Raw genomic sequence first — 13,048 nt, 5'->3', positions numbered from 1 at the left:
CATTACTCATGTATTTCATCAAACTACAGCAGTAGCTGCTAATCTTCCTTATGATTTAGTAATAATAACAGCTGTAAAAACTTGGATATTAGATGTGTATGTCTGTATCTGGGTTGAAAGAAAAAAATCCGAAGTGACCAGGTGCATAGGTATCCTTTAATACTAATGCAACTGTACTTCCACATCAAATCTGCAGTTAAATGGGTAAAGACCATCAGCTGAAACTGCTAAACATAGATGTAAGGACCCTGCTGGAACTAATAATATATATGCTTAAAGTTCCAAAAATATTTGAAATAAGCCAAAGAACTTTAACACAGCCCGCTCTGCCAGAGATTTATTTACAAAATATTATTTACAGACTATAAGTGTCTCGAGATCTGATAAATAATAACATTTCCTCCACAGAGAAGGAATAAGACAGACCCCCTACACATTTTTCTGTTACACTATCCAGCCAAACAAGACTATTCTCTCTTTTAAAAAGGGGCAGAGAAAAATGGATACCTAAAGGATGAGTTTCTGTTCATGGCATACAAAAAGGTATTAAGCTGTTTGGAGACATGTAAATCTCCCCTCTGAAGTGTGCATGTGCAAAACAGCAACATGCTGAGGTGATGTGATGGCACAAGTTACAGCAGGGTGTGCTGCTACTCCCAGTTTGTCTTCTGAAGAAAGAAATACACCACAGGTTGGTGTTCAAGGCAAGAACAGCTGAATTAAAAAATATATCCCTTACCAGCAGCCTTTTGAAAGGCTGAATAGTTTGTTTCTTGTTGTAAAATAAGAAAGACAGAAGGCTGCTGAAGTGAGAAAGAATGTATGCCAGGGAGTGAAATGAGCCCAGTCTCTAGCTGTCTGTATCCTTGTGCCTGTTCCCTGAATGTCCCAGGCTATAAGTCTGAACCCTCATTTCCAATCCTCAAACATAATCCACTACTCCCAGCGCATTTTGTATTCCATGTGATACACTGAGGGTCTGAAACTCCAGTATGCGAACTACAGGGACTACTCAGTGCTGCACAAAACAGACTGTAGGAGACAGGGCTGAGAACAGTTTCTAAGACCAGTGCTCTGAAACATACTGATGGCTGCTGTAGAACTAAAGCAAGGGGGAACAGAAATGAGAGCAGGTGGTGTTGCCTCATGAGCCTTTTCAGTTCTGGTTGTTTTGCTTTGCTTGTCCCAGTCACTCATTTGGAAGCAATTGCCATAGGAATGATTCCAAGTGATATCTGGTAAGAATGGGCGTTTTTCAAGCTTAAGAGCACAACAACTGATCACTCCTTAAATCCTTGGATGCTACACAGGATCCTCTTCTGGTGGCCTGGTAGTGACACTCCCATCTGTTTCAAATCCCTGGAGGAAATGGGAAAAGAAAGAAAAAAATGAACTGCTGTTCTTATTCCTTGGGGATGAGGGTGTGGGTAACAGTTACCAAGCATTAGTTCAGAGACCTTCCTTTTCCTCAGTGCCTCCTACTACACCTATCTTTACTCTAGAGGGAAGAAACTTCTAGATGTTCCTGCCCTTTCTTGGTACCTCTGCCCACCCAGTCAACTGACCTCTCCCACCTCATGACTAGGCCTGCACTCCCAGTAAATCAGGACTTGTGATTAAATTAGCTTGTGATATGGGCCATGTCTCAACCCTTTAGCATGTCTGTGCCTGCTCATTTGTTTCATGTAACTGCCCTGGCTGGAGCTGGCTGTACATCCCTGACCCTATGACAGAACACAGCTGTGTCGGTAAGGCATCTGACCTGAGTCCTTCTCAGGAGCCAGAAAGATTTGCTCCATGACAGAACAGTGCCTAGCTGATGGAGGCAGGGGGATATCACTAGCCCATATGGGGTTCACGGCAAGAAAATTATCTTACTATGTCCTGCAAGGGAGGGGAGATGGTCAGGTAAGAAAACTGTTTTCCATCTATTGTTTCCCCTTGCTGTTTGCGTCTGATGTTAGTTCAGAGCAGCTCAGACCCCTGAAGAGCCTGAAGTATGGACAAGGACAATTTGGGAATTAGTCTCACAGTTTGATCCCAAATTTGGGCTGATTCTTCCCATTTAGGGCAAGAAGCCAGTCCACTTCCATTTAACTGCATAGAGAAGGATGGAGAGATGCCCTCCAAGTAAATCTCAGTGCCTGTTTAGATAGCACAGAGGCAGGCACAGCTATTTCAGAACAGCCTGAGGTGCCTCGTGGGTGGCCTGTGCTTACTCAGCAGTGAGCTCCAGAATGGACTCCATGGTGTCCAGGCCAGCAGTGCGAAAGTTGGAGATGTAGCGCTTCATACGAATGGATTCCAGCCATTCAGGGATGGAGCGGTAGGGGATTCCATCAGATCCACTGCAGCTGGGGAGACGGAGTGTTACCCTAGAGACAGATAAAACCTTCATTAGCCAGGAAACTCCCTTAAGTGGCCAGCACTATGAGACAGCAGCCAAAGGGCAAGCAAGCACCCTTCTGACAGGGCTAGGCCAATTAATCTACTCTCTGCACAGTAAGGTCAGACCAGGCCACTGGCTATCCCTCTGTCACCAGGAGAGAGAGATGACTACTTACTACCTTCTGCACACAGAGCACTCAAGGTGCCTCTTGCCAGTCCACATTGCTAGCACTTCCTCTCCTCCTGCTGGGGACAGGGAGGTGAAAATCTCCCAGTTAACCTCTCTTCCTCCAGTGACAGCCTGCTTACCTGGGATCAAAGTCTGCAACAGGCCGGAGGAGCTGGGGACTTGAGATGAAATGTTGCAGCTGTGCCCGGATTTCCTGAAAATGAGGCCTCCTCATCCGATCATGTGACCAGCAGCTCTTCATGAGTTCATAGAGGATAGACGGGCAGTCCACAGGTGGGGGGAGCCGGTACCCATCCTCTAAGCTTTTCATCACCTGCACAGAGGACAGAGAGAAATCTGGCCCAGAGCAGAGAGTGAGGAAGAGGAGCCAGAGATCTCCGTGGGGCTGAGAGCAGGCCGTTCACTGTTTTGCACAGTCAGGGATGGGTTGAAACAGATTACATGTGTATGACACAGGGTTTGGGCAGCACAGCACAAGATCAGGACACCTAAGGGATGTTACAAAGTGAAGTGGCATGTGCACATACTTTCAATCCTTCACTAGCTTAGCTCCCCTTTGCCACTCTGGACATTTGTTCATGAGAAGTAAGGACCAAAGGATCCTGGCACAGGCATGGTGAGAAACAGGGAAACAGACTCTGAAGAATAATTTCAACAGCATGTGCTGACCTCCCAGATGTGCTGAGCCTAGCATGAGACCAGACACAATACTTGAGAGCCAGAGGAAGAAGATGATGAAACAAACAGAGAAGTCTCTGGATACAAAGCCATAGCTGATTTATCCACTCTTAAATTTGGCTCATTGTTGTTGAACATTTTTTACCTTTGAATTGGTTGTATTGATTTTTAACAGGGAGGGAGACATAGTTACATGTCCTAAAGAATATCAAGACTGCAGGCAGAGGGGGATCTACAAATGTTGTGCCTACATGCCTTGTTTATTCTTTTAAATCAGCCCTTGAGCTCAGTGTCTTGTTACCTCTTGATTGGTCATGTGCCCATATGGCTTGTCACCAAATGACAGCACCTCCCACATGACAATTCCAAAGCTCCAGACATCACTGGCTGGGGTGAAAATCCGATGAGCAATGGCCTCTGGAGCTGTCCATCGGATGGGAATCTTACCACCCTGTGAAAGAGCAGAGACATAGCGTATCACGCATGTATCATTAAGTTGTATTTCTCCAGTGCTTTCATGCAAAGACCTTACAAAGCAGTTCAGAGTCCAGGCCTACTTCACTTGAAGTGACATGTAACCACCCTGGGGAAATTTCTCAAAAGGACAGAAATATTCTTGGAAAGTAAACAAGTTTAAGCCCTCTGATCAGTTGAACACTACATAAAATCACTGTTATTGGAGTAAGAGCCTGACACCAGGCACAGCCCCACACTGAAGGACAATATGCATTAGAACCACTGGAACTTTCATTGAAGGACACAGAGATGTTTCCAGTCCAAAATCCTGATCACAGCAAGGCTTTCCTCAAAGCTAGATTTAGTAATTGAGTTCAAGAGATCAGACCTCTTACTTTGCTTCTCATTTTAAAACCACAGTCCCTCTGAATTGCTTAGCAAACAAAGTCAACATGGACTCCAGAAAGAAAAATACCACCTTCTGAATCATCCACACTGTGACTTGCAGTTTTATTATGGGTTTTCCTCAGACACTACAGTTAATTTACAATACAAGACTGAAAGTTTGTTTTTGCATTACCTTGGTTTCATAGGTTCCCTCTGCATCATTCTCCAATACTCGGGAGAGACCAAAGTCAGACACCTTGCATTGAAGACTTCGTGTTACCAGAATGTTGCGAGCAGCCAGATCCCGGTGCACATAATTGTGTTCTGAGAGGTAGGTCATGCCAGAGGCTATTCCCTGCAGCATACTCACAAGCTGCACAGGGCTAAATTTTTCCTCATTCTCCTGCATGGAAGAAGAAGTGAGAGAAGGTCCAGTCAAATAACATCAATCCGCTTGGCTTCTAGTCACTGACCTTATCAACTTACAAAAGTGGACATTGGTGAGCAAGCAAAAGGCAATGCTGCAGCCCAAAGGCCTCAACAGATTCTCCCTAAAGGACTGGTGGTGGTCTCCAGAGTCATTATTAGGCACCTGCACTTCAACTACCAAAGATAGCACTCTGGTCACTGAGCAAACTGGATGGAATCAAGCTTCAGCTTCTAAGACTGGAAGTGTCCGTAAGCAAAAGGAGGTGGATGTCTGGATCTTATTTCTAGTCTTATTTTAGGGCCCTAAATCCAGGCCAAGTGCAAATTCTGTCAGTACACAAGCCTATTACAGATCTGGAGTTTCTCACCCGGAGGAAGGTATCCAGTGCTCCATTCTCCATATACTCAGTGATGATCATCATTGGCCTCCCTTGAGGAAGACAAGAGGTGTTAGCCTTTCTGAAATTCTTCTACTCTTGCCTTTCAGTGCTCTCCATATTGCCCCAATACAGAGAATCATGTCCAACCCCAGCTAACACCCCCACTCCACTGGCACAGTTGGCTGCCCCTTCTCCTTAGACATCTCCCAGTGACCTTGTAGTATTCCTTGTGTCACATATAACCTTGCAGCATCCCTTACACTATCCCAACTTCTCATCTACTCACCAACCCAAGAAGATCTTTCCTAATGCTGCCTCAGGACTCTGCTGGAAATCCATACCACTTCTCCCTTCCTCATTTTCTGCCATATGATAACATGACAATGCCTGTCTTCTCCCAGCACAGCCTCTCTGACAGCAAACTATCTAAGAAAGGCATGAGAAATGTGCCAGGTTCTGCTCTCATTCCAGGACCCTCTCCCACACACTCTTACTTACTTTTGGTGACAACTCCTTCCAGACGCACAATGTTTGGGTGATTGAATTGCCCCATAATTGTTGCTTCACGCAGAAAGTTCCACCACTGTGAGTCTGAATATGTTGACTTCAGAGTTTTGATGGCAACCACAATACGTTCTTTCCCTGGGAGCCGCAGGGACCCACGATAGACCTCCCCAAACTCCCCTGAGGACAACCAGAGGCGAAAGATCACAGATGAACTCAGGAAGAGGCAGCAAAACAACAGTGTGGAGAAACTGAAAGATGGGAGAGTAACAAGTAACTCACCCTCTCCAATCACATTCTCCATAGTGACACAAGAGATGTCCAGTTCCTTAGTGAACTCCAGCACCCCTCTGCTGGGATCATCATATGGTTGCAGGTCTACATAGGGTTTCAACCAGACCTTCTCTATGGTAAAGAGAAACAAAAGAGCAAATGAACCTGTCAGCTCTTTGGACAACATTTGTAAGGCCAAACTACAAAAGCAGAAGTGAATCCAGGGGATTCTGACAATGGCAACAAACAAATCTACCAAGGACACAGCAAAGAGTAGAACTGTTGTGGGAAGAGGGAAATTACAAGAGAAAAGCCGTGCTTGTGTCTGGTTTGAAACTAATGTTTCTTTTCATTCCTTCCAAACCATTCCAGGCTTCCCCCTGGTTTTACTAACCCTTTGAAGCTCACCTCGATCAAAGCCTGAAGTATTGTAATCTGGCCGTGCATGTCTCTGACGAGTCCTCCTAGTCATGAAAGAAGCAGTCATGAAAATAAAATGGTCAGCAGATAGCACAGAGAAAAGCAGCACTTCCAGAGTGTCTTGAACAGAGTTCAGGGTAGCACAGAGCAAAGTGGAACCAGACACTGCCCCTACTTGGAAAAGTACAGCTGCCAATAAAATGTGATGCTTCATTTACATTCAGAAAGCGAGCTGTGTTTCCATACAGGTAGTTTTATGCTGAGATACAGATGAATTTTATGCTTTCTCTACACTTTCAGTGCAATACCTGATCTTCTTAAAACCAAGCAATAGGAGCCTTATAGACGTTGAGAAAAGAAGTAGAATTTTGTATTCTGGATAGGGGACCACTACAATAACGGTATATAGAAAATGGTTTGAAAAGGCTGGATACATGTATTACCACTTTATGGGTCAGCAGCTATAGAAATGCTTTTACCACAACAGTGTTTTTATTCCTCTGTCATGGTAACACTATGATAGTGCCGGATTGCAAATAACCTGAGAAATCACCACATTTTCTTCTGTTCCCAGCAGTAAACCATATCTTACAGACATCAATCCCTCCAATCAAAATTTCAAAATTACTTGATGCAGCACACTGATCTTTTTCTTTTCTAACTTCAAAATCCCATGAGAAATAAGGGCTTCCCTTTCTCAAGCTCCCATAGCTCAGCTGCTCCTACATCTATAACTTTTTTAATACCAAAAATCAATACTTACTTTCGCCGGAAGATGAAAAATCCCAGAAGCAGACCAAAAAATAGTAGAACTCCAAAGATAATAGAGACTATGACTCCACCAGACAGAGCTCCCGTGTCTGCAGGAACAAAGACAAAGGCCATATCATTTAAAAGACCAAGTTCTATTTGTCTGGAATGTAGCAAACACCTTCTACCAGTTAATGGTATTAGGTAAGTTGCAGCCACTCATGTTCCAGGCAGCAGAGCTACCACATTTGAGTCCTACCATACTGTTACTCATGTGCATGGAGCACCTTCTGGTGGTGATTTGCTTGACTCTTAGCTACAGTCTTGGTCTTCTAGTTGAGTAATTCATCCCTATGCCTGATTTCCTATATAAATTCCATGACACTTTCAAAAATGGAGAACTGCTGTTCCTTCGCTCCCACTCCTTTCAGATCAGACCCTTCTTCCCGCTCAGTAGCTGATTTAGGCTATGGAAGAGCAAAGACATGATTTTTCCTAACAGTCTAACTTGACTCTCTTCTTATTTATGAAATTAATTACACCCTCCCCTCCCATCAATATCTGGGGCTGGTCCTTTGCCTAATTACTCTGACAGAAGCCCCTGTCTGCTTAGGACTTCTGAAACAAGCGAGTATTGACTTACTAACTTACAGTGTAAAATCATATTCCTGCTTTATCAAAACTGAGCATCAGGTGTTTTCATTTTGTGATTGGATAGCATTCAGATAGCACTCATTTAACACAGGTTGTCTCCTTCCATGTAGGTTCTCAAGCTAAAGCCAGCCATTTCCATAGAGTATATTTTAATTAATCAGAGAAAATCCTAAAGTACCTCTGTTGGTGTTTTTAAACCTTATTTCCTATAACTTAAAAAACTATTTTAAAAACTTAAATATACATTACTGAAAAGTATTCATGTCCATGTCTAATGAGAATCTACATTTTTTTATATTTTCCCTAAAGAGATTTAGGAAAACATCCAGAAGAAAGAAAATCTCTAAATAATTTTTGTCAATAAATGAGCAGATTTTAAAGCAAGGAACAGATGATGCAGAGAACTGTGTGTGGAAGTGCTTCCTAACATCTAGTCCAATGGTCAGCATCTGTTGCTTAATTGACATGTCTTATTTTTGATCAATTTGATGCTGACCCATCCCACTAAAATTATTAAAAAATCACCAGCTTAGTTAAGCAGAAATCAAGAGGCAGAGCTAATGTTCTTGGTTTGTTAAAATCAAAACCTCCAGATTTGGAAGATGAAATAGTATCTTTTATTACTAAAATGGACAAGCTTTTCAATACATAGCACTTCTGCAGGAAATTCAGGGATCTAAATTCTCAAATTCAGACTTAAATTAAAAAATTGCCTCTCCTTGCAAATCCTATCCCACTAATATCCCTAGACCATTACAGCTAAACAATGCTTCTAGTATTACCAAAGAAGTACTCTCACCAAATGAAACCTTGCAGGCATTTCTTTTTAAACCCTTTCATATTCAAAACACCTATGTCTTGACATGATGAAGAGATCAACTTTTATTTGATATGAAGAATAATCTTGATTAAAGTATTTTCTAACATATTCTTTTATAATCAAACAGTTGTACATGCTAATTTGCATATTTTCCACAAAGCCTTTGTAGGATATTATGATATTGATTAAAGATAATTTAAGTTATCATCATTTGGCACTGTGACTTGATGAAAATTTTACCAAAAGCTCCTGGTGCCAAAATGCGCCCGATCTTTATATTCCAGTCATGGTATCACAACTCCCTTTTACATTGTTAATTTAACTATTTATTTACATTAACGCATGCCTTTGCTTTTTTCCATGGCCTTATTTCATTACAATAAAGCTAGCCTTTCAAATGCATCCCTTCAATGCATGTATTTCTAAAATTATCCATAGGGTCCATAGAAGAATCTGTGAATCTGGGAAATTAAGAGAGCAAACTCCATTATAGAAAACTTTTGACAAAGGGGAAGCCTCTGGGTGACACCAGGAAAGAGGAGGTTGGATGTAAGGCCTACATAAGGTGTTCTTTGATATAGGAGAAAGGTCTTCTTGCGGCCTCAATAGCTTGGCATTCTACACATGGTGCTTTGGCTGAGAACTGTTTTTCAGTGGCACATACCATCTCTTGGGCCAGAGCTACATTCAGGAGCTGGGACTACATATAGTGAAGCTGGAAAAAAACAGTATTGAGGTCCTCTGAGTTCTCCTTTTCACTAGTAACAGGCACACAAAAGGAGGTACATGGTAATCATTTGACTAACATTCAAACTTACAAACCTTAGCCAGAATCAAAATGTCTTTCAGGAGAACTAGATAAGAACATGGTTAACTATTGTGCCAGTACAACATGCTAACCTGAGACTGCTCAGGTCTGAATGGGAAAGTACAAGTGAATTTTATATGACAGCAAGGAAACAGTAAAAATGCCCCTTGTGTTTACAAAGCAACAGGCTTGGCTTAGTGACAAGGAATTCAGGATTGTGGTGTCTGTGCCTTACAGCCAGGAGAACACAAGAAGAGATCTGTGTACTATGTGAATATACAATCTAATGGAGAAGTGAATTCTCCCAAATGAGATACCAGTGCTTGCTCTCTACCTGGTGGAAGAGTGCGGAATTCCTGCTCTGGGGAGTAGGGCCCAGGCCCGAGGGGTGTAATGGATCTCACACGAAGCAGGTAGGCTGTGTCTGGCTGCAGGTCTCTCAGAGTGACATTTGGCTCAAGAAGGTGCTTCACTGTGTAACGTGCCTCCTCTCCCTGCAGAATTCAAACAGGGTCAAGTAACGAATACACATTGAACAAGAGAACGCTTCCAACCCTTTGGGTGAAAAGGGGAAGGACAAATAAGGCAGGCCTTACCTTCTCAAAGAACATGACCTCATACTCCACTGAGGTCCGGCTGCGTTGCCGTGGGGCAAGCCAAGAAACAGAAAGACTACTGTCATCTCTTTGAGTCAGGATAAACTGGGATACTGTCACCGGAGCTGCAGGGAGAGAACAGAGAACATAAGAAGAAATACAAACATAATGCAAAGTAGGTTCTCTCTCCACCAGAAGCTCTCCCTTTCCTTCTCTGATCATACCATGCAACTGGAACTGACTCTTATTGCCACTGCCACTCCCTCATCCTTCTCTTCTGTGGTGAAAGGGAAATGAGGTCTCCAGTCGTAATTAACTGCTTTCCGTGAATAGTATGCTTCTGCCCCAACAGTGGAAGCATAACTTTGTTTGGTCCTCGAAACAAAATCAGTGTTTCAAGAAATTACATTTAATCCAGGACTGCACTGAAAGCATTCAATTTGAAGTAAAAATGTTAGGATTTCATGCCCTTACAGCAGCAGAAGGACAACTATCCTATGCGATGATTTATGAATGCAGCTCCATTGCATAAGGGTATAGTGAAACTCAGTGCTCAAAATCTCTCAGCTGACTGCAAATGCATGCTGTTCTTGAATAAAAAGATAATTCTCAAGAGTCTACAAAGACTGAAAAGTTAAGCCTGCTTCTCTCCTTGCCCTTCATCATCACCAGAAAGTGATGAGGCAAGCCAAAAGCAGCTCCACTTTTCCAGCTCAGAGTTGTGCTGCCCCTGCACAGCGTCAGGAAGAGAAGTCATATTTTGCCACTAAATTAGAACTTGGGGAATGCACCAAGTGCTGCTGAGCACTGTGATGTCACTTTTCTATAATCACGTTTCACAGCAGTCTGGAAAGTGTTCACAGGACAGCCAAACTAGCCAGCTTGAAGATAAACTACAGAAATGTGTCAAGAACTGGGATGTTTTTAACATCTTCATCTCTCCATGCTTTCAAACCTTTTTTTTTCAGTTACAGCAAGGGTTTTGTTGTGTTTATTTTTTTGCAATATCCAAGTCATAGGAAGTATTTCATGACACAGCCTTTGGTCTTTCTGTCACACAGGTACTCAGGCTGGACTATACCACTTGTTTGACAGGGAGGGTTTCATCATCCTCACGTCTGTTAAGTACTTGGTGGATTCAGAACTCTTGGTGGGTAATGATTACTGTTACTTTGACTTGCATGAAATATGACTGATGGACTTCACATGCCAGAGGCAGAGGTACTTTAGAATCCTTATCATACCAAACCAACACATGTGGCAGACAGAAGGAGAACATGGAAAAAGCTTAAATATTCACAGAGATTCCTCTTCCTATTCGTGATGAGTAGGAAGAGTTTCTCTCTGCTTCTGCTAACCTGCATGTCCAACTGAGACCCAGACAGCTGGAGCAGTTCTCTGTGGAGCAGGTCCCATTCCTGAGACACCATTATGGGCTTCCACAGCAAATGTGTAGTTGGTGTAAGCTTCTAGGCCGTCCACGTCCACAGCAGGTTTTGTGAGACCAGAAGCACTGGGGGAGAACACCACACCAGCCTCACACGGCTCACACGACAGGAAATGGCAGCGCTGACAGAAGACTGTGTAGGTCAGGTCCTTCCGCCCACCGTGGTCGCTGGGTGGCTGCCACCACAGACTCAGCTGTGTGCCAATAAGGGAGAAGCTGACATTGCGGGGAGCTGAGGGGGGGCCTACAAGAATCATGAAAGTGTTAGATCCAGCTGTTTATACACCTAATACTGTGACAGTTTCACATCTGCTGATGCATTTCAAATGGAGCCCTCTGCCTCCCCCCAGCCTCTCCCTCTCTGATCTTTCATCCCCGTTTCCTGAAGTTTTGTTTCCTCCCGTATTCTTGTTCATGGAATCACAGAACGCTTTGTGTTGGAATGAACCTTAAAGATCATCTAGTTCCAATCCCCTGACATTGGCAGGGGCACCTTCTACTTGACCAGGTTACTCAAAGGCCCATTAAGCCCGGCCTTGAACACTTCCACGAATGGGGCATCCACAACTTCGCTGGGCAACCAGCTCCTGTGCCTCACCACTGTCACTGTAAAAAATTTCTTCCATATGTCCCATCCAGATGTACCCTTTTTCATTTTAAAACCATTGTATCTTGTGCTGTCACTACAGGCCTTGCTAAAAAGTCTTTCTTCATCTTTCTCCTATGCTCCATTTAAGAGTTGAAAGGCCACAACAAGATCTCCCTGTAGCCTTCTCAGACTGAACAAACCCACCTCTCTCAGCCTTTCCTCATAAAAGAGGTGTTTCATCCCTACAGTTATTTTCATGGCCCTCCCCTGGACCTGATCTAACAAGTCCCTGTCCCTCTTGTACTGGGGGCCCCAGAGCTGTACATAGCTCTCAAGCTGGGGTCTCTCAAGAGCAGAGTGGAGGGAGAGAATTAGCTCTCTCAGCACTGCTTTTGATGCAGCCCAGGATACAGTTGGCTTTCTGGACTGCAAGTCACGTCCAATTTTTCACCCACAAGTACCCCTAAGTTCCTCTCAGTAGTGTTGCTCTCAACAGGTTCATGCCCCAGTCTGTATAGATATTCTTCCTTCTTTCTATCTGCAACTCACGCGTGCAAGCAACGTTCTGGCCCTCCGAAGGTGCTCGGTAGAAGCCTGCATTGCAGGAACAAGATATAGCCCCCGAATCGTTGGACATGCTGTTGGGGGGACACTTCAGGCAGCGTTTAGTCTCCAGGGAATGACGGTAGAATCCTCGCTGGCAGGCTGTGAAAGGACAAACAAGTCAATGTAAGATAATCAATAAACCCCGACCAACAAGAAAACACCTGGCAGTTTTGTTCAGCTTCTTGAACACTCCTTTATCTGCTTGCTTTTCTTCCATTTTCTTAATTCACAGAAATATTTATGTTGGCAATCACCTAAACCAATCATCTCAGAGCAGACAGAGAAGAGATGCAAACTCAAGGTTATGACAGGACTTGTAGACTGAAGAAAGGGGATCTCATTCCTCACAGATGCTGTATGAATAGGGAATCTGGTCAAACTTTTTGCAACATAAACCCAGACTGGTCTGCACCCGTAACTTCAAGATTTCCACACTATAAATAAGAGCTCTGAATAGTAGCTCCAAATTCTTGTACTCCTCAGAGTTCTCTGCTTGCAGGGCCCTGGGGAGTAGCAAGGTAACTATCAGTTCAACCAACAGCATTGAGTGTAACTGGCTGTGGGGCCAACAGAGACTGCAAGAGAATAGGTGTCACGTGATTTCTGTTTCCAGTCCTACAAAAATAATCAGCCACGTTCTTTAAGTGTAACATCTGACAATCTGTCTTTGCTG

General features: G+C 43.5%; 1 protein-coding gene across 1 annotated transcript in view; it reads right to left on the bottom strand.

Moving 5' to 3' along the window:
* Window positions 1-323: 323 nt before the first annotated feature.
* The window catches only part of EPHA1 (EPH receptor A1), a 33,946-nt gene continuing 21,221 nt past the window's right edge, over window positions 324-13,048 (bottom strand). Inside the window, exons 5-18 of the mRNA XM_050331747.1 lie at window positions 12,319-12,474; window positions 11,092-11,424; window positions 9,734-9,858; window positions 9,472-9,631; window positions 6,869-6,965; window positions 6,094-6,149; window positions 5,695-5,817; window positions 5,407-5,592; window positions 4,897-4,958; window positions 4,293-4,502; window positions 3,558-3,707; window positions 2,698-2,891; window positions 2,220-2,375; window positions 324-1,359 (exon numbers count right to left, since the gene is read on the bottom strand). Coding sequence (XP_050187704.1) covers window positions 1,281-1,359; window positions 2,220-2,375; window positions 2,698-2,891; window positions 3,558-3,707; window positions 4,293-4,502; window positions 4,897-4,958; window positions 5,407-5,592; window positions 5,695-5,817; window positions 6,094-6,149; window positions 6,869-6,965; window positions 9,472-9,631; window positions 9,734-9,858; window positions 11,092-11,424; window positions 12,319-12,474 — 2,087 coding nt within the window. The 3' untranslated portion in view covers window positions 324-1,280. The remainder of the gene's footprint in view (window positions 1,360-2,219; window positions 2,376-2,697; window positions 2,892-3,557; window positions 3,708-4,292; window positions 4,503-4,896; window positions 4,959-5,406; window positions 5,593-5,694; window positions 5,818-6,093; window positions 6,150-6,868; window positions 6,966-9,471; window positions 9,632-9,733; window positions 9,859-11,091; window positions 11,425-12,318; window positions 12,475-13,048) is intronic.

This window comes from Myiozetetes cayanensis, unplaced genomic scaffold (genome assembly GCF_022539395.1).
Source record: "Myiozetetes cayanensis isolate MyiCay16 unplaced genomic scaffold, myiCay2020 scf5-8, whole genome shotgun sequence".
Taxonomy (NCBI): Eukaryota; Metazoa; Chordata; class Aves; order Passeriformes; family Tyrannidae; genus Myiozetetes; species Myiozetetes cayanensis.
This window is presented reverse-complemented; position numbering and strand designations above follow the sequence as displayed.